General features: G+C 40.6%; 2 protein-coding genes across 5 annotated transcripts in view; one reads left to right on the plus strand and one right to left on the minus strand.

Moving 5' to 3' along the window:
* si:dkey-191g9.5 (rap1 GTPase-GDP dissociation stimulator 1) overlaps nucleotides 1-26,123 on the minus strand; it is a 214,079-nt gene that overhangs the window by 58,424 nt on the left and 129,532 nt on the right. The window lies entirely within an intron of this gene.
* The window catches only part of LOC127610663 (heterogeneous nuclear ribonucleoprotein L-like), a 24,742-nt gene continuing 994 nt past the window's right edge, over nucleotides 2,376-26,123 (plus strand). The window contains exons 1-14 of one of the 3 annotated variants that reach the window (XM_052081085.1): nucleotides 2,376-2,670; nucleotides 4,233-4,351; nucleotides 6,339-6,448; nucleotides 8,300-8,427; nucleotides 10,424-10,509; nucleotides 10,587-10,683; nucleotides 11,735-11,807; nucleotides 16,755-16,826; nucleotides 17,587-17,647; nucleotides 17,729-17,819; nucleotides 20,556-20,677; nucleotides 22,585-22,786; nucleotides 24,185-24,242; nucleotides 24,359-24,457. In XM_052081085.1, coding sequence (XP_051937045.1) covers nucleotides 2,431-2,670; nucleotides 4,233-4,351; nucleotides 6,339-6,448; nucleotides 8,300-8,427; nucleotides 10,424-10,509; nucleotides 10,587-10,683; nucleotides 11,735-11,807; nucleotides 16,755-16,826; nucleotides 17,587-17,647; nucleotides 17,729-17,819; nucleotides 20,556-20,677; nucleotides 22,585-22,786; nucleotides 24,185-24,242; nucleotides 24,359-24,457 — 1,558 coding nt within the window. In that variant the 5' untranslated portion in view covers nucleotides 2,376-2,430. Of the gene's footprint in view, nucleotides 2,671-4,232; nucleotides 4,352-6,338; nucleotides 6,449-8,299; nucleotides 8,428-10,423; nucleotides 10,510-10,586; nucleotides 10,684-11,734; nucleotides 11,808-16,754; nucleotides 16,827-17,586; nucleotides 17,820-20,555; nucleotides 20,678-22,584; nucleotides 22,787-24,184; nucleotides 24,243-24,358; nucleotides 24,458-26,123 lie in introns of all 3 variants that reach the window. The other 2 variants (XM_052081086.1, XM_052081084.1) reach the window with 2 other exon arrangements.

The raw sequence follows: 26,123 nt of genomic DNA on the forward strand, positions 1-26,123 counted from the left end.
CCATTGGGGCAGTGTTAGCTCAGAAGCGTGAGGAGAGGGAAGTGGTCGTTGCCTATGCCAGCCATGTCCTCACCAAGGCAGAGAGGAAATGGTCGACATATGACAGAGAGCTGTGGGCGATCGTCTGGTCTGTCAGACATTTTCGGCATTATCTCTACAAGCAACCTTTTGTCATCATTACAGATCACAAACCCCTCTTGGGCCTGAGAAGAATCCCCATCGACAGTGACAGGACTGGTCGGCGTGCACGTTGGGCCCTGGAATTAGATCCATTTGAGTGGACTGTGATCCACAGAGAAGGATATCGGCATCAGAATGCAGACTCATTATTGAGGCGGCCACAGGTAACAAGTCCGCCTGCCACCACTGGAAACCCTTCTGTCGTCCCGCTACCATTTCATGTCGTCACAAAACCCAGCTATGTGTGCACCGCCGATCTTCAGCCGGAACCAGAACCAATACCCCATCAGCCGGTCCCAAACCAGTCCGAAGGATGCCCCTCATCGACTTTCCAGCTTTCCACCAGTGGATTGGAGCTGCAGGAGAAGCAACAGCAGGACCCGATCCTGGCGGAGGTCATCAGATGGAAGACCAAAGGCTACAAACCCCCACTCTGGAGGATGAAAAACAGACCCGCTGCAGAGAAGTCACTCTGGCGTGAATACGGAAGGCTCACCTTTCACAACGAGCTGCTCTGTAGGAAAGTTCATAACCGAACATCCAAGTCAGCAGTCTATCAGGTTATCATACCTCAAGAGTTGCAGGAAGACGTCTTCAAGCTGCTCCATGGTAATCTGGTGGCAGGCCATTTGTCAGCGGAGAAGGTTCTGCAACGTGCTCAGGTATTGTCCTACTGGCCATTCATGTCTCGGGATATTTATCAGTGGTGCAAGAAGTGTGTGCCGTGTGATGCTCGACGCAATCCTGTCCCACATCAGAGAGCACCCATGAAGACAGTGACAGCAACCTCACCATTCCAGAAAGTGGCAGCTGACCCTACAACTTCACATCAAAAGCTGTCTCCACACTGGAGGGACCTTTTGTGATTCTGGAGTGTCTTGGATCGACGGAAGAGGAATCTGGCGTGACGTACAAGATCAAGTATCTTTTGGATCCACCTGATAAAGTCCAAACAGTCCACTACAACCGATTGCGTCCTTATTACCCTGATGTAAAGACCGTACCTTTGGGTACTTCATCAGCACCTGTGGGTCACACACCTCATCCACCCCTGGCCCTATCAGCGTTATCAGGTGCTCTACCTTTCCAGCCCTCCAGGTCTTCAGTGACCCGGAAGAGATGCCTGCCTGGCCCTTTATCACCTTGTCTGGCCCCATTGGAAAGGCCTCGGCCGACTGATACAGACTTACCTGTTCCCTCATCTGTGGACCAGAGGCCTACCGTTCTGCCTGCAGCACTGGGTTCAAACACCGGTTCCTCTTCACGCCCAGGCCACCGCCAAGTTAAACTTCCTTCGCGTTTCAAAGACTTTGTTCTGATGTGATTGTATGTTTCTGATGGGTTTTTGTTTTACACATCCCCCCCCCCCCCCCTCCTCGTGCAATGTTAGTTTGTTGTAACCTGGCTTCCACGTTACGTGTTCAAAGTAGAAATGAGGACATTTCTCTGGAGGGAGAGGGAAGAATGTAAGCTTTTGTTAAATTGTTAATTATTATCATTTTATATTCATGCATTATATTCTTTTATGTTAGTTACCTTAATTATACTCTGTTTAATACGACCTGAAATATTCTTAGGTTGCTTACATGTGATTGGAGAAGAAAAACAGGAAGGCGGGTCGTTACCGGAAGGGGGAGTGTTGGTTAGAGCGTTAGCGGGGAGCGGTTGAGGAGAGAAAAAATAAAGAGAAAAAGAGCTGTGTTCAAACGAAGTCGTCCTCTCCTTTTGCCCATTCTAGACGTAGAGCAATCCATTCAAAACCTGCGAAGCCCTCAATTTACACTTGTTTTGAAAATAGCAAGGTAAAACTGCAATACATTAAGTTAAGAGTAAAAAAAATGAAATAGAGTGAATCCGCAATAACTGAACTGCAAAGTAGCAAGGGAACACTGTCATCTTGAAAACATATTTTCTGTGTTTGTATGCCGAATTAAAATAACACTTCAAATCTAATGGTGACTTTAAACCTTTTCACAGTATAGTTTTCCTTTTACATCTGTGCATCGCTTGGGACCTAAGTACCGACTTTCCGACCATGAAACCTGGCGACAACACTGATTATCACACAACAGTTTGGATGTCTTCCCTGCTTGCGCCGTGCAAACCCCTTTAAACCTAATAAGGGAGATGCGCAAACACTGGCCAATCGCCCGCTGTATTTCCAAAGCGCATAATCAGGTTAACCAATAAAACAGCGCGGGGCAGAATAGACCTCTCACACATTTTCATCAAATCACCTGGATATCAACCATGGACGAGTCTCCCTCTCAGTCAGCAGACACTGCGTCCATGTCGACAAAGCTAGGAGAAAGCCAGCGCAAGGATTGCGGCTATGGAAGAGCATCCAAGCGCCTGAAAACTGATGGCAAGACTGTAGCAGACGTGAGAGGGGGCGGGAGGGACCGCGAGGAGGGCGAGCAGGATTCGGACTCCAGCTCTGATGTGGATTTAGCAGCGGACAACCGGGCCCAAAACGTAGCAGGGCGTGAGGTAAGGAATGATAACCATATTCTCTTTGATGCAGTACACAAATAGATTGTAATGAAACGAAGCAGTGTCGGTGGTGCGATTGTCTACAGGTTAATTCATGTTATTACTGTGTGTGTTACATGGATGCTTATTGAGCATATCAAACGAACATTTGAAGCATAAATGAGTTATGCATAAATGTTTAATGCTTGTGTTTTACACACACGCACACAGATAGATAGTGCGGAGTACACGTTCTCCCCGTGTCTGCGTGGGGTTTCTCCGGATACTCCGGCCGCTATACTGTAAATCTACGATTGGCTGTCCGTCAGTTCAAGATGTATTCCACCTTCAGCACGCCCGCGACTCTCTTGAGGACAAGCTGTTCGGAAAATGGATGGATATAGATATATATGTTTTTATTATCATTGTTTTTGCATTAACCTACAAAAAAATTAGCTCCACAAATGGTCCTGAAATGAAGTAATAGATTTGCAATATACACACAGATCACAAAGCTAGAATTTTCTAGCTCTGGGAAATGGTACTGTATATTCCAACATTTGACCAAAGTCTGCAGGGATAAGCTGAATAGGATCCACAGTGTAGGACAGGTCTGTCAAAGTCATTTTTGTCGTGGGCCAACCTTTAGTTACAGTTTCCCTTGGAGGGCATTATAACTGAAACCATATATAAAAGTCAATAATAATGGTTTATTCAACCATTGTTTAAGTAACCGTAATGATGTGTTTGGGAACAAGAAAATGCTTACAATATGTCTCTTATTGATTACATATAAGAATTTTAAATTTTGGTCGCGATTTTAGCAAGCAGCACGGAAGTTGACATATTTGATTTGCTTTCGCGGACACATAAAATGATGTGGCGGGCTTTGAGTTTGACACCTGTGGTGTAGGAAATCAATGGTGGAAGGATGTATCGATGCATGGATGTAATTTGTGAGATTGTCAGAATAATCAATTAGGCGTTCATAATAAAGACCCAATGAGGAGAGGAGACACTGGTACCAAATCTTGCGAGGGTGAAACGAGGAGAAGCGTTAGGTTTCAGTTCTCTGCACGTCACCCACGGATCTCCGCGCTCTCATTTATTTCTCATTGGGAATCTATTACATGGGTGTGTCCAACCTAAAGAGTGAGGGCTGTTGAAGACACACTGAACTTGTTTGACTATGTTTGTTTTTTGTGAGTGAAAATTACATACAGTGCATGTGTGCAATCACCAAGTAAGTTGCAGCTGGTGTTGACAGCTCCATCTACATCTGACTTTGCTTTTGTTTTGTCTTATTACCTTACCTCTTTCCAGCCACATTCTCGGAAAGGTGGTTGTGGCCCTTAACTGTCACACAGTGCACTAAGCATTCTTTATTATAAGTATGAACATATATTTATTAAGAGCATAAGCACTCTCATTTATTAAGAATATAAGCATTTTTCATTGCAAGCATAACCAATTCATCATTATTAATATGCAAATGTATGATAACTAAAATACATCATTATTCCTTCATTCATTTAGGCCCAACTGCACCATACTAAATTGTGAAAATGTGTGTGTTGCAGGATGACAGCAAAAGCTCCCATCACATCTCTCCCAGTCCTGTGGTCCATGTCAGGGGTTTGTGTGAGGCAGTAGTAGAAGCAGACCTGATTGATGCCTTAGAAAATTTTGGAGCCATTTGGTAAGACTAGACCTGAGTGTCCCAAAGACATAAACCTATGACATTATGAATGAAAAGCATCAAAAGAGGTAGCGTCGGGTATCCAAGGTTCAGAGCGAGGCTCTGTGGTCAGGCTCTTGACCACTGGTTGTTGGTGTTAGTAGATGGGAAAAGTCATCAAGTTAAGAAATTCACAGGAGTTCTTAAAAACAGAGATGGCTGATCTACCACTTTGCAAGGCAAACAACCTTGCAGCTTAGAAGAGTAAAATATATTATTTTATTTGAGTATTTGAGCAGAAAGGGGGTACAGTGCTACCTCTACTTATTAACGTCTCTTCATATGAAAATTTCAAGTTACAAAAGACCTCAACTGGAAATTAATGCCTCTCGTTACGAAAGAAATTTCAAGATAGGAAAGGTAAAAATACAGTATGGGCTGCTACTCGCTGCTCCGAGTTTCTTGAACGCAACATACTAATAGCTGCTCTGCCATTGGTTATTACCGAGCATCTTCCTGGCAGACCATTGGTTAAGAGGGACGTCTAACATATATGTCTGTTTGTAGATAGATAGATAGATAGATAGGTGTCTATGCAGCGTCCTCGTCATTCGCCCCTCGGACCATGAGGTGTTCTGACAGTTTTACGTAAAGGGCAAAAAACAGAGGGCAAAAAACAGTGAGGACGCAGTTAAAAGTTAAATGACTATCATTTTTATTCTTTACTCTTTGTTTTTTACAGTCTGCACAACTGGCATTTATTGTGCAATAATCTAATTGTAACATGTGTTTTTAACATATTTTGATGCATTTTTATGCTTTAGAAAACATTTATGTCTGAATTTTGGGGGGCTTGGAACGGATTAGGGCATTTAAATGCAGAACGCGTCTCTACCTACAAACTTTTCTAGTTAAGAAAATTGACAGAACCATTTAATTTCATCAGTAGAGGTACAGCTGTTTTAAGTGAGAAGCAGGTGTGAGTATGATTGGAAGAGAGCTCCAGCAATCCGAAGCCACATGCAGCTTTTGAAACCAGTTGGAGAGTGGCTGGGCAATGAGAGCCAACACAGCGACAAGTAGAGATTTCAAATTACTTTTAACAGCCAGTGCTTAATCCACTCATCCATCCTCTTTTCTACAGTACGTACAAACAGGATCGCCATCATAGTTATCTGTCCCAGGGTCTTTTAGTAGCGTAGCCATTCCAATAGTTGGGAATTGAATGTAAACCACGACATTGTCATTGATAAGTGGTACTCAAGACTTCTCCGGATTCATGAGGCCAAAGAAGTCTGTGATGGTTGAAGAAGTCGTTGAAGTTAAGAAGTGGCTCGACTCCCGATCAGATTAAAGTTCTGCCATCAGATTGCAGCAGAAGGGGTTCCTGGAGCTTGTCGAGGAGGTGAAAACATCCCGCATGCAAAACTGAAAAATAAGCGGATCACATACTTGGAGAGAGGAGTTGGCAACATGTTGTAGTATACTAGTATAAATGACGTACTGGTCTCCGAGTTCCTGGTCAAACCCCGCACGTATGCTTGGGCGTTGAGCAGTATAAACTCAAGGTAACCTCACGAATGGATGTCCAGAGCGAAATAAAAGGAACACATGTCTTCATTAATGACCATCTCACCATATGAAATGCTGAAACAAAACGGCATACTTTCAGAAAAAGCTGGAAAAAAATACATGAAGAACCAACTGTAAAGTTTCACGGCCCACAAGAGAGGGTTCTGGTGGAACTGGAGATGTGTCAATAAACAACAACAAAAAAATATACATACAACCATGCTGCACATGATAAACCATATCCATGTTCATCTAGAAACAATATGATATATTTCACCCAGAAAATGGATGAATGGATACAAACTGAGAAACAGCATCTGCCAGTCTGAAAATATACGTCATTCACTCATTTATTTATCATGGTTGTTCCCCATATCTATATATGAGGCAACACAACACACCACTTAATTCTGTGTTGACTCTTTGTGTTCTTTAGTTATGTCATGATGATGCCATTCAAGCGCCAAGCCCTGGTGGAATTCTCTGCTGTAGAGAGTGCTGATCGCTGTGTGTCAAGTGGAGCCAAGGCCCCTGTATATATTGCAGGTCTGACTGGTTTTATCCTAAAAAAAATGCAAGAGTATTTTAATTCAAAAGACAAATAACGAATTGATCTGTTGTGCACATGACTCACTTTTAAATCTATTTCAACAACAAAGTACAGTCAAATCATCAGACAATACAGCGACATTCAGAATGATAACAAGGGATATCATGTCATAATGATCGATACAAAATAATAGAAGCAAAATAAATATGTAACGTGTGTTTGTGTATACACACACACATACATACATACATACATACATACATACATACATACATATATATATATATATATATATATATATATATATATATATATATATATATATATATATATATATATATATATATATATATATATATATATACTAGAGCTGTCAAACAATTGAAATATTTAATCTAATTAAAAATGCAATTGTCATAATTAACTCAAATGGACTAAAAAATTAATCGTGATTACTCACACATTTTTTATCGTTTCTGAATTTCCTTTTACATTTTTTGTCCTATTTTCCCCCATTTTAATGCTCTCATCGACATGGAATCATGAATCTATGTGCCAAATGCAAATATTTACTGAAATAACAATTTCGATTTTCAATTTTACATAAACATTTTTCACTTGGAGCAGTTATTCACACATAATCTCTCACACAATATTAGCAATATAACATTATAAAGTGCACATCTAAGGTAAACTAGTACTCAGCCTATAGTAGATTTAAACCATGTTTGCATACTTCGTTTTTCTCAAGTTTACTTTGAACACAGCAGGCTGTTTCTGTATGTTTGTTGAAGAATAACGAGACACCGGACACCAGTGTTCATTATGTGCCGCTGTATTCAAAACTGCCTGCCGTGCAAAAAAGCGCACGCACTTCCCCCGTGCTGCTGGGGCAAACCATTCTGAAAGGTGGGGGGGCGGGTCGCTCCCCCTAACACAGTCAGGCTATGTTGATTGTGTTGGTCCTTCTTGTGCGGAAGTCTCTCTACAGTTTTTGTGTAAACCTCATTTTGAATGACTACACTTGGTTCGATAACAACACTGGTGACGTTTTATTTTCGCTAGGTCGCTACCACTGTCAGACAAACAGAGAAGCTCCATCCGCTCTATTTATATGGACGCAGAACACTGTAACCTTCCACACAAAATAGTTCCAAACAAGTAACAATCGTGTCAGTGGCATACATCGTATACCCGTATGATACAGAGAGAGAGTGTTAGAAGATCCCGCCGATATTGAAGACAATTTTCCTGTGTGCCGAGTCGTTTCTTTAACTTTGTCCGAGAAAATCTCTGACAGAGAGAGAACAGATAACTTTGGTCTTGTCAGTGGAGCAATCGGGCAACTTTTTAAAAGTAAAATTTCCATTCATAAACTCTTTAAGTATCCGTTTTCGGTGCCTCATGCTGCCGTGGCTGGCAAAACAGACATGGGCGTGGACTTCTGCAGCGCGCTTGTTGTTTTGTTCTGGTGTATTTATAGAGCAACGTAACATCCGCTTGTGACGTGTGCCGCGTTAATCTCGCGAGAAAAATTTTAATCCCGTTAAAATTCATTTAAATTAATGCCAATAAAAACGCGCTAAACCGACAGCTCTAATATATATATACACACACACATACACACACTTTTAGAAATTCTCAACCACTATCATCTTCGGCGAAATGTAATTTTTCTGTACAACTCAACGACAACAAGCTCACAGAGGAAAACATGGTGCCCTAAATGCTAACTACCATAGGTTCAATTTACAGGTGCTTTCACAGGTATAAATAAACAATAAAGTACTCTTCCCGAACCCCAAATATGCAATAACATTGCCTTTTTCATCAATATTTTTTATTAGGTCAGCAGGCATATTTTAACTACTCCACATCCAAGAGAATCACCAGGCCAACCAATGCTGACAATCCCAACAGTGGCAACAAGGTTCTCCTATTGTCCATTCAGAATCCTCTCTACCCTATAACTACGGTATATTCACGCATGCACACACACACACACACACACACACACACACACACGCACACACACACACACACACACACACACACACACGCACACACACACACACACACACACACACACACACGCACACACAGACACACACTCAAATTGAAAATGCATGATGTTCTCGGGTAACATTGTATTTTAAAGAATTACATTTAATCAAGACTGCAGAGTCAATAGAGTTGTGCAATACATTGGTAATCCAAGCCATAGTTTTGGGGGACAATTAGCTATTTATCCAACTGTTGTATTTAGAGCCAAAAATATGCATTTTTTATGTGTCTCTCTCTCTCTCTCTCTCTCTCTCTCTCTCTCTCTCTCTCTCTCTCTCTCTCTCTCTCTCTCTCTCTCTATATATATATATACTGTATATATATATATATATATATATATATATATATATATATATATATATATATGTTAGAGCTGTCAAAACGATTAAAATATTTAATCTAATTAAAAATGCAACTGTCATAATTAACTCAAATTCACTAAAATTAATAGTGATTACTCGCGCGTTTTTATCGTTTCTGAATTTCCTTTTATATTTTTTTGTCCTCTCATCAACATGGAATCATGAATCAGTTTTCTGTGTGCAAAGTGCAAATGTACTGAAATAACAATTCATCATTTATTCATCTTCCGTACCGCTTGATCCTCACTATGGTTGCGGGGGTTGCTGGAGCCCATCCCAGCCGTCTCCGGGCAGTAGGCGGGGGACACCCTGAATCGGTTGCCAGCCAATCGCAGGGCACACATAGACGAACAACCATCCACGCTCACACTCACACCTAGGGACAATTTAGAGTGTTCAATCAGCCTGCCACGCATATTTTTGGAATGTGGGAGGAAACCGGAGCACCCGGAGAAAACCCACGCAGGCCCGGGGAGAACATGCAAACTCCACACAGGGAGGCCGGAGCTGGAATCGAACCCGGTACCTCTGCACTGTGAAGCCGACGTGCTAACCACTGGACTACCGGGCCGCCCAAAATAACAATTTCGATTTTCAATTTTTACATGAACATTTTTCACGTGGAGCAGTTATTCACACATAATCTCTCACACAATATTACTTTCCAACAACAACAGAGAAAAAAAAATATTTTGTCACGCAACAGCTGCTTTAACAGCTCTTTTTATGGAATCAAAACAGAGCAAGATAAAATTATAAAGTGCACATCTAAGGTAAACTAGTACTCAGGCTATAGTGGATTTAAGCCATGGTTGCATACCTCGTTTTTCTCAAGTTTGCTTTGAACACAGCAGTCAGGCTATGTTGATTCTGTTGGTCCTTCTTGCGCGGAAGTCTCTCTACGGTTTTGTGTAGACATCATTTCGGATGACTACACTTGGTTCGATGACAACACTGGAGACATTTTATTTTTGCTAGGTTGCTACCACTGCACCGCTTAACTTCACCGTCATTGTCAGATGAACACAGAGAACCTCCACCTGCTCTATTTATATGGACACGGAACACTGTAACCTTCCACAGAAAATAGTTCCAAACAAGTAACAATCGCGTCAGTGGCATACATCATACACCTGTATGATCCAGGTAACTTTGGTCGTGTCATTATTGCAATCTGGCAACTTTTTAAAAGTAAACTTTCCATTCATAAAAAGTATCCGTTTTCGGTGTCTCGCGCTGTTGTGTGCAAAACAAACGTGCGTGGCCCTATGCAGCGCACTTGTTGTTTTGTTTCTGGTTTATTTATAGAGCAACGTAACATCCGCTGTAACGTGTGCCGCGTTAATCTAGCAACAAAAAATTTAATCCCGTTAAAATTCATTTAAATTAATGCCAGCTCCTATATATATATATATATACAGTATATAGATAGATAGATATAGATATATAGATATATATACACACAGTATATATTGGGATATAGTGAGTTTAGGTGGTTATTAAATGTACTAAAATTGTTTGTTTACTTTGTTTGTTTGTTTCCAGGATGTCCTATACTCAGTATGTAACCCTTTTGGCATTGTACTGAGGATTGTCATCTTTAAGCGAAATGGAATCCAAGCCATGGTGGAGTATCCTAATAAAATTTAAGAATGGTTTTGTTTCTGTGTTCATATTTGCAGTCCTGTCCTAAACCTATTTCATTCAGGTTTAAGTCGAATCAATATGCTCAGAAAGCGAAAGCTGCTCTGAATGGAGCTGACATCTATGCTGGCTGCTGCACTCTCAAGATTGAATATGCAAGGGTAAAGAACCAAAAATGTATTTTCTGTATGCTTTTGGGATGTACTAGGTAACATATTGTAGCAGTGGCGGGTAATAATTTAATTTAAATGGTGGCTGAATTTGACTTCCTGCAGTACACTCAACCACCACGAGGGGCACCACATTGTTTTGTTTCGTTGTTTTCTTTATTAAATATACAAGCCTTAAATGGACAAAAAAAACATCTAAAATTCGTCATCAATTTGAAGGCTGCTACGGTTAAAGACTTTTGAGAAGCTCAGAGGTTAATAATTTTCAAGCACACACAAAGTACAAAGTTCAGTTTTATGATTGAACCGTTCTTCTCTAAATCCACATGGGAATCGCATATAACATGTCATAGAAAAACTCAATACAATGGAAAGAGTAGCAAAGAATGAGAATATAAAAAAGGTGAAATAAATCAAAACAATAAAAACAAAAACAAAAAAAGGACAATCTTGACAGCGAGACAATGTTAACTTGTAAAAAGATAGACATGTGGGTCCTTGACAAAGTTAACCGCTTTCCTCAGTTTTAATCGCCAAAATAATGGCCTAGGTTGGGCTGGTTCACGCCAACATGTCCTCATTTCAGGATGGTCTTGTCCCAGCGAGGCAAACACATGGGGCTGGTGAGCCCAGGGTGCACCACCAAAGAAGAAAAAAGAAAAGATGAAAGAAAGTCATGTGGTAGCTATGGAAAAAGGGGAACCCCAGCAATTGGACCCAGCCGTGGGCAGATGGCCAAAAGATGCATGTCGTCCGCTAAGAAAAAAAGGGATTTAGGGAATCAATCAGATTTCTAGGATATACCTATCTCTGATAAATAATCTCTGTGAAACCCCTGCTCCCCCACTCCCCAAAAAACTTTAAATTTTAGACATCCATCCATCCAATTTCTAATGCGCACAAGGACCGCAGGCGTGCTGGAGCCAATCCAAGTTGTCCTCGAGCACTAGGCAGTTGCCAGCCAATCGCAGAGTTTTAGACATGAAATGTCTACAAATTTTTATGATTCTTTTCCATTTCTGTTTTGTTTTTGGGTCTACAGCCAACACGTCTGAATGTGATAAAGAATGACAGTGAAAGCTGGGACTACACTAAACCATACCTGGTCAGACGGGGTAAGACATTCTCTTTTTCTGTCTGTATTATTGACTTTTAAAAAATATTTTGACTCAAGTCCTGTGATTCTAGTTCTGCACAATGTTTTCTCAGAAAAGTACGGCAGTAGGTTCAGTTTAAATGACATAAAATGAACTCAAGCCACAAGCCAAGACTCCTGCACTTGCTTTTCTTCCTCGCCAATCAAACCACTCTCACAATCACCAGCCTCTCACAAGCCTGCACAACTCCCACCCTGGTGGAAGAAAGAACATAGAAGAAAAAGGATTATGGACGTCAGGCTGACTTTACACAACAGCTCTCTTCACTCATTATCTCCTCCATCAACAAGAAGGAAATTTTGAAAAAAGGACCTGGATCTCAATCCTTCCTACCACCAGGCAGCTGTTGCTTAAAAATTCTCAGGAGGCCTTAATCCCTCAAGCAGCACTAAGTTATGTCTATCTAGAATCTTCCTTTGTGTCGTCTGGTTTGTTTTGCAGCCAAGTACAAGTGGATGAAAATGCATTCGGTTACCAGAGGGCCTTAGTTGTGATTTCCCCTTGCTTCAAAAAGCAAAATATTGGTGTCCAACCTGCGCTCATTCATTTGTGTTTTGGCCTTTCAAGGGACCATATGGGAAATTGAGGTTTCCAGCCATCGAGTATGAAATTACAAGTACTGTATATCTTTTCTTAGCTGCTCATTTCCAAAAAGGTGTCTGTGAGCAAGCTCTTCTTTTGTTACGTTGCTAAAAATGGTTGATCCCATACCAATGAATCCTGAATATACAGTATATTCATCCCTGTACATGCAATTATTTACATTAGGGCACCTCTTAATTCCTTATAATAGCTTCGAAAGTGTACTATAACTGTGTGCTATGTCACATAGCGTCAATGTAGTATATAACAATGCAACTCTGCTTGATGGCTAAAGTGATGGTGTAATGCAGGTTGATGTTCTTGCGTGCTGAGGGCGAAAAGAAAGATTGCTGTCTGATGCTAAACAGGTACGGTCTCTTTCATTGGTTTGTTTTCATTACCTCCTCTGTACTTCACATGAACTTTTCCTACGACATTCAAAATTATTTCTAAACTTCTGTTGGTTTGTGAGCATCAAAGTCATGTAGTTCCGTTGGGATTTGACTCTTGTGAAATGTTGTAATTTAAGTTATGGACATGATTGCATTTTGTTATTTGAGCGCGATACAGTAATCCCTCGTTTATCGCGGTTAATAGGGACCAAAACCACCGGCGATAAACAGCGCTGGAGCCTATCCCAGCTGTCTTCGGGCAGTCGGCGGGGGACACCCCGAATTGGTTGCCAGACAATCACAGGGCACACAGAGATGAACAACCATCCACGCTCACACTCACACCTAGGGACAATTTAGAGTGTTCAATCAGCCTGCCACGCATGTTTTTGGAATGTGGGAGGAAACCGGAGGACCCGGAGAAAACCCACGCAAGCTCGGAGAGAACATGCCAACTCCACACTGGGAGGCCGGAGCTGGAAGGCACTGTGAAGCTGACGTGCTAACCACCGGACTACCGGGCCGCCATATATATATGTGTGTGTGTGTGTATACAAAATATCTATCTATCTATCTATCTATCTATCTATCTATCTATCTATCTATCTATCTATCTATCTATCTATCTATCTATCTATCTATCTATCTATCTATCTATCTATCTATCTATCTATCTATCTATCTATCTATCTATCTATCTATCTATCTATCTATCTATCTATCTATCTCTCTCTCTCTCTCTCTCTCTCTCTCTCTCTCTCTCTCTCTCTCTCTCTCTCTCTCTCTCTCTCTCTCTCTCTCTCTCTCTCTCTCTCTCTCTCTCTCTCTCTCTCTCTCTCTCTCTCTATCTATCTATCTATCTATCTATCTATATATATATATACTGTATATATATAGTCATTCATATAAAGTCCGCAAACGTTCCGAGAGAAGCTGCAAAACAACAGCGAGTCACATAGAGCAACATATACAGCACTGTAGTTTCGAGTTTGTTTAGTTGCGAGTTTCAAGTTTGTTTATTGAACGTAGAACATATACAGTAAAAAATTGACAGAAAACAAGGTTGAGAAAAAAGTAAAAAGAAATAAATCAGTCTTCATTCAACAAAGTTATTATGTTCAAGGGAGTACGAAGAAGTAAAAAACTTATCTAGTCCTACCCCGTTATGTGTTTATATCTACTAAATCATTTTTATATCAATCAGAAAAGTAAGAAGAAAGAAGTCTCCATTAAGGCTCATACTTTACCCTTAACGGTGATATTTTTACAACTTTTGGCTGTACTCCATGTATATGAAAAAAATAAAACATTAATTATGAATATGTTTGAAAAAATCTGCAATGCACTGAAGCCTCGATAAACGAACCGCGAAATAACGACGGATCACTGTATTTTGCGATTAAAAAAAATATTGATTGGAATAGAGCCTTTTTATGTTCACAAGACGCAGATGAGAAGTCACACGAAAAGGAGTTTATTGCAGGGGTGACAACAAGCATCAATGGACAACAAAAACACACCTACCCATCACGAAGAGACACACACCCAAGCAACGCTGTATTAAAACCACAATAACATTGCATCCAGGATTTTTTAACAGAACTTCATTGAGAAATAAGCTAAATGACCAGATAATTAGCAAACCCATGCCTGTGTGTCACGTGAGGAGCAGGATTTGGAGCCAGAAGCAGACAGGACACGCAAAAAGTAACAGAGAGGACTGGATGGAGAACACAAAAATACCAACAACAGAGTAGCAACGATGGAAGAAAGCTTGACGTTCTGACCTGTCATTGAGCAACAGAAGCTTAAATACTGAGAGACATCAGATCATGCCCAATCGTATGTGACATATGACAAAATAAAGCACCATAGCAGCTGAAAACATCAACGACCCAACCCAAAACCCCGCTGGACGCATTCACGAGGCGAGAAGGTTTGGCGCTCTGGCGGCATTATGCGATGCCATTTGTCAATACAAGTCACTAGGAAGACTTAACTGCTAAGAGACCCAAGTTCATATCGAGCCGACAGCTGATTTTGCAAAAGCTCCATCCACTCGAAAATCCTGAATTAGTATGCAGCTAACTGAGAGGCCGCATATTTGCTAGATGACTTATTGATGAAGGGCTGATCAAAGACTCAATGCATCTCTGCAGAAAAAGAGGCAAATGATTCCAAAGTCTTTGACTCCCACAAGGAATTCACTCACCTCCCTGCTCTTCCCCAAACCAAGTTGATACCATAGGTGAATTTAACGCAATCATCTAAATACACGTCAGGTTTCTGCTGGAAGACAAAGGAACAGTTCAGCAGGAATCGTCCACAAGTCATCCCCGTAATAGTGTCGGGGTGACGGAATGTTGGGCTCCCGATGAGAAGGCAAAGGAGCAGCCAGTGAGACGATCACTCCCCGATTTGAGGCGCAGCGATGGGTCGGAGCAGATGGTGATACCTGCGGCAAAGCGCTGGATTTTGACTGGACTGTCATCATGTTGACGGTGGTGGAAAGGTTCTGAATAGATTCCATCATCTCCCCCAGGAGTTGCTCATGTCTGCTGAGCAGTGCTCCCTGAGCGTGGGCTGCTTAATTTTGGATCCAGAAGAATACAGGACACAGAAGTGGAAAAACAGAGAGGCCTTATGTACAAAAATAACAAGTCACAACAGAGAGTGGGGCTTGAAGCCAAAGGCATGGAAGAAAACTTGACGTTCTGACAACGTGTCACCGAGCAACTCGAGCTTCAATACAGAAAGACATCAGGCCATGCCCAATCCTACATGACAAAATAAAGGACCACAGCAAGTCACACCAAGAACCCAAGTCATAACACAGTCACAACACTGTGGTTGCTTCAATTACAGCGCTGTCATCCTCCTTCAGTCCTGATTTCTTGTATGTTGTAATCTTGACAAGCATTATTTATTTCATTTCACATTTTCTAGAAATATGGTTATTTGTTTTTATGCCCTGTTGTTGAACAGAAAGAAGTCATTTTATTTTGCCAACTTGTATTTTATTGAATAGATTTAGTTAGTAGTTATTATCTTACATTGTGAAAATTTGTGATGTTCAATTAAAAATAAAACCACTTTAAAGTAGTGTAATGCTGAAGAGATCATGAAAAATTAAATGTCAGAATTTTCTTTTTGTTTGTTTTTTAACTTTTCGCTGTTATTTCAGTTCTCAGGTTTGTGGTTGATATCTGGGCTCTAGCCCATCATGCATCAGTGAGTTTCTGTGTGTTCTCCGGATACTCCCCCTTCTACCTATGTTAAAAAAAAAAACATACATGACAGATTAACTTCTGAAACATTTATTTTTGTGCATGCAAACACTTTTTTTCCCCTTCTTTCTAGCCCCCAATTTTGCTGCTGTAGACTGTAAATTTCCCCAGTGTGGGACAAATAAAGGATATCTTAATCTTAATTGAAGACTCTAAATTGTCCATAAATATGAATTACAGTATGAACAGTTGTTTGTGTGCTTATGCCCTGTGACTATGTGGCGAGTTCAGGGTGTACTCTGCCTCTAGCCCACAGTCAATTGGGGAGAGGCTCCTGCACATGCGCGACTCAAGTGACAATAAGCAGTGTCGTAATAGATGGATGGATCTTATTTCAGTGACCATTATTGACAGTTTCTTTGATGAAAAGATCCACAATTTTCCACGGAAAAGACCTGCAAAATGACAATCAGTCATCAAAATCGAATGAGTTCGTATTTGAATGAAAGATAGATGTACCGGTACTCTTCTTTCCATATAAGTTTGGGTTAAAATTGAACTTGTTCTGACTGCCTTGGTCAGTCATTGTTTTGACCTCTTGATTGTCAGTTGTTCAATTCTGTTGAAAACATTAGATGACTGGTAACTTTGTTCCCAAATGGATTTTTAAGAGCCGTGCTGTGTGTGTGCGCATTCATTTTCAGATCACGGAAAGGGTAGGCAAAGACAGGCCATTTTAGGTGAGCACCCATTGTCATCCGGTGACAACAATTATGGTAAGACTCATTACATACATTCGTAGTGGGTATCAGATCGTGTAAATATGTATATTAACACAGAAATAACCAAGAATGAATGTTTGCTGCCCGGTAGTCGACTGGTTAGCGCGTCGGCCTCACAATGCAGAGGTACCGGGTTTGCTCCTAGCTCCTTCCTGTGTGTGGTTTGCATGTTCTCCCCGTGCCTGCATGGGTTTTCTCCGGGTACTCTGGTTTCCTCTCACATTCCAAAATCATGCATGGGAGGTTAATGGAACACTCAAAATTGTCCCTAGGTGTGAAGTGAGCGCGGATGTTTGTTTGTCTATGTGTGCCCTGCGATTGGCTGGCAACCAGTTCAGGGCTTCCCCGGCCTCCTGTCCAAAGATAGCTGGTATAGGCTTCGGCACGCCCCGCGTCCCTTGGGAAATGGATGGATGGATGGTTGTATGTTTGTTTTGTAGATTTAATATTATACTGTTACAAACATTTTAATTTGTGAAGCTACTGATACCAGTCTCTTCAATGTTGGTTTAAATGGTTTAAAGAATCACTACTGTTTATTTTTCATCCTTTGTTGAAATGTGATGACAAAATTCCCAAAAGCTGTGTAGTTTATAAAATCTATTGAAACCAAAATAGTCAGTATTCATTTGTTTGTTTCGAGTTTTATTTTGTGGCTGTCCGCCAACAATTTTAAGATTAACATCTGTAGTGTCCTATTGTATTCTTTTCAATTCAAAAATAAATTTGCAGAACTGAGATTAATTAGCTGCAGGTCTCTCTTCTCTTTTCTCAGGTTCACACTCCTCCCTCTTGCCAATGCCTAGCAGCAGCAGGTACAAATTGACCTTGGTAGATGTTCCAGATGTAGTGTCGTACCCTCTGCCCCAGGCATCCTACTCTTCCTACGCCCCCAGCTCTGTTGCCATGGTGAGTGGCCTCCATCAGTCAAAGATGAACTGCGCCCGTATCTTCAACTTGTTCTGCCTGTACGGTAACATTGAAAAGGTAGGTCTGGCTTGACTATTTTTTGACCATGATTTTATTTTTGGAAAATTAGAACCTTTGTAGTCCTGAAATAACCCACAAGACGTGACAATAAAGAAGCAAGACCGTGCCAGCCACATTTACAACCCAATACCAATTGACTCGCTGCTTATGTCACGGTGTTGCGCAACATCTTACTGCTACTGTGCAATCATATTGTTGACACCTCTCAATTGTTTTTTAAGACCTTTTTGACTTTTATTGTGTCACACTGCAGTCACACTTTGTCATAATCCTGCAGGTGACACATGTTTCTTTATTGTCACACCTATATCGGGGATAGGCAATTTAAATGCTGTAGATCAGCAGACCCCAACCTTTTTTGCCCCAGGGACCAGTTTAATGTCAGACAATATTTTCAGAGACTGGCCTTTTAAGGCCGGATAAATACAACAAAATAATATGATATGACCTACATGAAAACTGTGGTATTTTCTCAACATAATAATAAACATGAGGAACGTCCAATCTGGCCGCGACACTCTCTGGTCGCTATGGTAATGTTCAAATGTGCCTTTAACATAAGATACACCGCAAATACAAAGTGCATGAAAAATACGGCTCACCATCGCCGCAAAATATGTAAAGTGGGCATGGTGCGTAGGAATCCCCTGTTGAGATAAAGCTGTATTTAAGTAGGACTCCTGATACTGTCTATTAAATGTAGCCTTCTTTTTCTTGGAAGTGGTAGCCTCCTTTTCTGTGTCATGGCTGGGCCTTTTCCCCTTCCAAAAGAAACTTTCCGAAGACGTTTGTTTTTTACTCATTTTGCTAGCTCCTTGGTTTCATTTTGGCAGTATCACATGACCGAGAAGCGCGTCTTGACCTGCGTCAAGAGTGACATTATTTTCAAAATAAAATATGTATCAAATTCCAAAATGAATGAAATGGAAATGATGTAAGTTATTTATTCTTTCCGTGTGGCCCGGTATCAAATGACCCACGGACCGGCACTGGTCCGCGGCGGGGTTGGGGACCACTGCTGTGGATGGCTACAATTTTTCATCAGTGCTACTGGGGCACCACATTGGACCTTGCACTTCCTAACCACAGTGATTAAAATAAATGTAACCAGGTGAACCTTACTTAGATGCTTGTAGTGAAGGCTTCCTTGTTTAACAAATGTAGCACTGTCACTTTAAGAGCCACACTAGATCAAAACACGCGGGAACATATGCAGCGTGTGAGAATCAGACCAGAAAGGGTGACATGTACGTAAAGGAGGGTAGTCGCTGAACTGTGCCCACTGCTTGTCCCAACTTGATACACCCATGATCGTCCTCGTAACCCTGGCGATATTCAGAGCACAATATCTGGAGTGGTTTGGTTTGGAGTTTGAAATCTACCACTAGTTAGTCGTGTGAATAGCTGTACAGCAGGGGAGATCATTTGTGTTTGTCCACGTGCTTTGTACACACCCAACACACCGGAACATATCGACAAGCCACTGCTGTTGTCTATTGTGGTGTAATTGTCTGTAATCTGTTAAATAATTTTCTTTGATCTCTTAGATCCCTTTTCGACCTCTTTTAAAATTCAGTTAAGATCTCAGTTTTTCATCTTAATGCTGAACAAGTTTTCATTGTTCAGTCGGGAATAAAGCCATCCTAAAAATGATTTTGTGTCCAGTCCAGTCTTTCCAAAGACCCGGCTACATAAATAAATAACCGCATAGACCAGCATGGTTTTGTTGCATTTTCATATTGGTCTTGCTGGTGTCACCGATAAGAGCTGCTAAAAGCAAAAGTGCCAGAATTCAAACATTTGAACCTTCAGTCACTGAGCAACCCACTCTACGAACTGAGCCACAGACGTCCAGCAGGACCAGCAAGTTGCTGGGACACTGCCAAGAGCTGGTGATAGCAGCTGGAGTCTTGCTGTTGTTACAAACTACCAGCAGGGCAACAACTGCTGTTCTCAATTGCGTTATATGGATAAATGATAGTTTGAAAAAAAAAACCTACAATACAGCTGAAAGATCTGTTCAATAAATGAGACTAAAATTGATGTATGTCATCCAGTGTTCGGGTATTCTTGCAACCCCAAAAAATCCTACCCCGTAATATTACAGTCGACATGATTTTGATGATGAAAATGCATCAATAACAAGTATATTCAACAAGTATACTACATTTTTATTTATATCGCACTTTCACAACAGCTGCAGCTGTAACAAAGCGCTTTACAGAACAGTTAATATAAAATAACAAAATAACATAACATAACACAACACATAGCATAAGACACGGACAGTCATGCGAACTTAACCACTTTTCCTCCATAGGCTTTGTTGTTTGAAGCAGTTCTAGATGAAAGAGGAGAGAATCAAAGTGTCCTTTCACCAGTGGATCAGAGACGTCACACTCATAATGTGCCAACGGCTGCTTCAAGCTAAGTTTGAAAGCAAACAAGAAACTGTAGTGTCCATTGACGGAAAAAAAAGAGATTGGCTCACATCTCCTGTCTCATGTAAATCCGTTTCAATTCCAGCAGTTCAAATACGCACTAATATGCAGTAGAAAAGCAGCTCAACTGCAGACTATGACGATAATAAACATAAACAAACAAAAAAAGAATGTGAAAAGGAATTTAAATATTCACTATCAAGTGCTTTATGTCAGGGATAATCACGAAAGCACTACTCATTGCAACATACACTGTAACTGTAATGCGGTTGTTAACTGTGAGTGATTTTAGGTGAAGTTTATGAAGAGTGTTCCTGGCACAGCCTTGGTTGAAATGGGGGATGATTATGCTGTGGATCGAGCAATCACGCACCTCAACAGCATCAAAGTTTTTGGCAAGAGACTCAGCGTCTGGTGAGAATATAAAAAAACACTCGGCCTGAAATAATTGCCGATATTTTCATGACTCAGTTAAAAAGAAACAATGTTTTACAAGTGAGTTTTCTTAGATTTGTCAATCTTTACTTGAATGGTCAATCACATCTTTTTCCATGCAAATGACCAGTAAATGGGTTCCATTACTCAAATTTTCAATACAAATGTAAATGATTTGTTGTTTCTTGTTTTCTTCTTTTTTGAAGAAAACATGAACGACTGAACGAGTTAATGATAGCTTCTTATATTGTACTAGCTGGTTCGCCGCCCTCCGGGCGGCTCATCAGCTAGTTCCTGCGGAAGGCTGGTAAGGTGGTGGTTCGCCGCCCTCCGGGCGGCTCATCAGCTAGTTCCTGCAGAAGGCTGGTAAGGTGGGCCTTCGGCCCACAAAAGTGTTGTTGCTTGATTCAACTTTTTGTTCGTCTTCATTGCTTATCGCGAAAATAAAGAGATGTTTAGCTTTACTAAATAACTAACAATTTCATTGCAATGCTTGTGGGTAGACAAAATTTTTTCGCTAAGATGCCCGCGCGATCGTAGTGAGCCACTGCCTGAGCGGCGCAGTGGCGGCGCGCAGCGGCGCGGTGAAGTAGGTACGTTTTGAAAACGGACAGACGGAAGGACAGACCGCGTGCGGGACGACGCGCAATATATATATAGATTATATTATATATCTTTAACTAAGAATGTAGCCGAATGCAGCTTGAAGATTTATAATCATGTATTTATTTATTATTTTTTTAAGGGAACACTTGGAGTTATATTGTGTTGTTTCAGTTGTTCCTTTTATTTTTTTGGAGCAATATATTTTTTTACATTTTAAAAGAATATTGTAGATGCATTTTTTGAGAGTACCGGTAAATTGTCCCTGTGTTTTTGTCCGTGCTTTACTTAAATTGGTGACTTTAAAGGTGCATTCATACCTTCGATGTGCCTTGGGCACGTTTTTTTTTTAGAAGCACTCATGTCAAATAGATTTTGCGATTTCCATCTCTGTTCTCAACCGCTTTGCTGAAAAGCTTGGGTTTCAATTGGAGGGTTATTGTTGGTCCTAACCACGTTTCTTCCTCAGGCTTGTTTTTTTAAATCACTTACAACAATCATCATCATCATAATTAAAGTAAGATTGTGAGTGCGCTCAAATAGCTGGATTGTCCTGCCAATTTAAAGATGACACAGCTTTGAGTCTTAGAGTATCGCTATTTTTGATTTCAGTATGGTTTCGGCACAGCCCTGCTGTTACATACAGTATGTGTTACAATTCTAGAGGCGATGTGAAAACTACCAAGCAAGCACTCAAATGACTGTGTCTTGAGACACAAAGACAGATAACAGTTCACCTCTTTTACACCCTTAAAAGAGAGTTTGACATGGACCTAATATAGGTTTTTGGATCACGAGATGACCCAAACAAGCATAGAAAGAACATGCTGTAGAAACTCAAAGAAAAGCGACAATTTCTCACGTTCGCACTCCGAGAGAGTGTCATTTTTTTTATTAGCACACCAAAAAACTTCCCGCGCCACTCGAGACCCGCTGAAAGTCAATTTCCATAGAAACAAGCAGACTAACGTGGCGGTCCTTTAAGGGACTGGAATTATTTCTACCCCGTTAAAAAATGCTCGTGAACTCTCTGACAAGCATATGAAACATTGCATTCACACGTTTGCAGTTGGTGGTGAATTATGTACATAGCAGTCACTACACTGCACAGAAATTCTCATGCTTCCATTATGTAATGATGATGTAATTTTAATTTATTTATGTTATTTGTCTTAAAAACCTTGCTTAAAACACGAATGAGGGCATTTTATTCCAACGAAATGTATTTCATGGCTTTAGATTTGAGCGATTTCCTCAGTTTACTTAGGCAATTTTCTGTGCAGTGTATCTAAACAGCATGCAGTGATCCCCAGCCAGTTCTTTGAATTAGAGGATGGAAGCAGCAGCTATAAGGATTTTGCCATGACCAGGAACAATCGCTTCAGCAGTGCTGGGCAGGCCTCCAAAAACATCATTCAACCCCCATCTGCAGTGTTGCACTACTACAACGTCCCTTCATGTATATCACAGGACCACTTGCTCAGGGTATGATTGTTGTAAATACTAAATACAGTATGTTTTTGCTGTTGTCCAATCCTCATAGTGGACCAAAGTAACCGCTTTGACTGTAATGTCTCCAATGCATTTAAAAAATATTCCTGTTCATTCATTCATTCATTGCAATTATTTTTTTAGATATATTTATATACTGTATGTCATTTTTATACAGTTTAGTTTTGCTGCCTTATTTTTAGCTGTGTGTGTTTAATGCACTGCATGTTTGCACTGAGGATTGTGAGGAAATAAATTTCATCTGTGCTCTATGTTGTACATAGAACATATTTGACAATAAAGATGACCTTCAACATGACCTTGACCAAAGTACGATATAAAACAACAAATGTACAAGATCGGAGAATTACTTTCCTCATAATTTTGGTAGTTTGGCTACCAGATACAAAACCGTTTCATTTTAAACCGTTTCGGTTATATATATATATATATATATATATATATATATATATATATATATATATATATATATATATATATATATATATATATATATATATATATATATATATATATATATATATATATTTTACACGTCAACAGTCAGAGCAATTCCACAGCTGGTGTCACCCAATATGCATTTCAAACCCAAACTCTGAGTTTTCCCCAAACAAAAAACAAAAGCATACATACTTGGGATTGAATAACTGGATTCTTAAAAGACATAAAAATATGTCCTTGGCTTTGGCTGTGTTTTAAAGTGCCCTGGGGAAGAGCTCACCAGCACCCTCTCCAAGGACTCCAAAACGTATGGGTACTGTTAACTCTTTGGTGCATACGCACAGACTTCAATCAGGCCACATCTCGCCAACCCCACACAAAGACTACTGGGATCAACTTCAATGTACAGGCATTGAGCTGATCTGACCCGCCACATCATTTTATGTGGCCCGTGAAAGCAAATCAAGCATGTCATGTTCCATGATCCTTGCAAAAGTCTGAACCAAAATTTCAAATTGCCATATGTAATCCACAATCACAGTCTTGACTTCTGATTTTAAAATTACTTATTCATCAATTTGTTGTGCGCTGTGTATGTAATATGTGGAGGAGATTATACATTGGGATTATACATTGATACGGTTTCCCAAAATTCATAACGGCCCTCCAAGGGAAACCGTAACTACAATGTGGCCCGTGACAAAAATGGGTTTGACACCTCTGACTCAACTCCTAGAATCATTGGGGGACACAAACCCTTCTGCCACGACAAGGTGATGGCCCAGGGAGGGGTACTGTCTAAATTTTTGTCTGGCATCTTGACTTACTTACAGTACATCAAGCATAAGGATTAGTAACACTGGATGGAATGGCTTGAAGTTTATTGCTGCAAATGTATTTACACATTCCTTATTTTGTATGTTTTAACAGTTATGTAATGAACATGATGTGCCCGGCTTTGTCAAATTCAAGATGTTTGATGCCAAATGTAAGTTGAATATAATTTTGTTGTTGTATTTTTCATGTGAATGGCAAGTATGAGAGGATATACAGTATATTTTTTTCTGTTGATGCTATATCCTACATTTGATGTTTTTCTTTCAGCTTCCTCCAAGACAATATCTGGTTTGTTGCAATTTGACAGTAAGACAGAAGCTGTGGAGGTTCTCACTGTTCTCAATCATTACCAAATAAGGATACCAAGTAAGTTTTTTTCTGAAATGCACCTCCAATTAGGGCTGCACGTTTTTGGAAAAACATGCGATGTGATTGATGAATATAGCGATATCGATATTGCTGTGATATTTAACATGTACTTTAAAAAATGACATATTTATTATCTCATGAAGGAATTAGTTTTTTTCCAGCGACATAAGCAAGTTCAATGTCTTCCTCTCTAATGAATACAATACAATACAATACAATACATGCTGATTTATATAGCGCTTTCACAACAGCGGCAGCTGTAACAAAGCGCTTTACAAAACAGTTAACATAAGGTAAAATAATAAACACAACACATAACATAAAACACAGACAGTCGTGCAGTCCTAACCACTTTTCCGTCACACGCTTTGTTGTTTGAAGCGGTTTGAGATGAAAGAGGAGAGAATCAAAGTGTCCTTTAACCAGTGGATCAGAGACGTCATGCTCAAAATGTGCACACGTCGGCTACAAGCTAAGTTTCAAAGTCAACAAGAAGCTGTAGCATCCATTGACGAAAAAAGAGATTGGTTAACTTCTCCTGTCCCAATGAAATCCATTTCAATTCCAAGCGGCGACTCACGGTTCCAAATATGCATCTGCGCTCTTCGCCAACGCTCCTCTCTCCTCATCCTCAACTTCAGCGGCCATCCATCCAGCCGCACCAACGCCAACTGTCCAACAGCGCTGACATAGCCACTGAACAAATCGGGGTTGTGAAAAATGCTGCCCATTACTGGCGCAAAAAACACAAGCGCCCCCAGGTCTGTCCAGCACCGACAGTCAATGGCGCCGACGAATTGTAATTACCATTGATACTATTCAACTATTGGATGGAAATTTAAATTTCCGTACAATTGCACATACAATTCTAAAGGAAACGTATTGCATGCATTGGCGAGTTGTTTATTACATGGGCCAATATTGACATTTTTTTAAAATATATTGTGCACCGTTACCAAAAATACTGTAAGAACTCATATATGCATTTCACTCTATATGGAAGATAAGATTCCACATGGGCATTGTTCTGCCTACAGTTATGTCCAGTCAAATTTGGACATTAAAACACCCAACAGCTTTTTGCAGCTTTTCTGGTCATTACGGCAGTAAATGCATGCACACAGGCAAATTCACTCAAATTACATTGTGACTCCTCTCATGAGACAAAGCTTGGGCAGGCCAATATTCTGAGCAACTCTGTGAGTACAGCAAATGGATCACGCGAGGCTGACAAGTAGTGAGAAGGGTCTAAGGAAGCAAATTTAGGGTAAACAATATTGTGCTCTAAAACAAGCAAAAGGATCAACTATTTTCAAAGGCAAACCTTTGCTTGTCTGAGAGCAAATCAACAAATCGTTATCCATCCATCCATCTTCCGATCCGCTTTATTGTCACACCGGTCGCGGGGTGTGCTGCAGCCGATCCCAGCCGTCTTCAGGCAGTAGGCGCGGGACACCCTGAACAGGTTTCCAGCCAATCGCAGGAAACCGGGGTACCCGGAGAATACCCACACAGGCACGAGGAGAACATGCAAACTCCACACAGGAAGGCCGGAACTGGAATCGAACCCGGTGCCTTTGCACTGTGAGGTTGACACGTTAACCACTCGCCTACCGGGATGCCCCAAGTCGTTATCATTCATCACAAGTATTTGTTCAATAAA

Source organism: Hippocampus zosterae, chromosome 11 (genome assembly GCF_025434085.1).
Source record: "Hippocampus zosterae strain Florida chromosome 11, ASM2543408v3, whole genome shotgun sequence".
Lineage (NCBI taxonomy): Eukaryota > Metazoa > Chordata > Actinopteri > Syngnathiformes > Syngnathidae > Hippocampus > Hippocampus zosterae.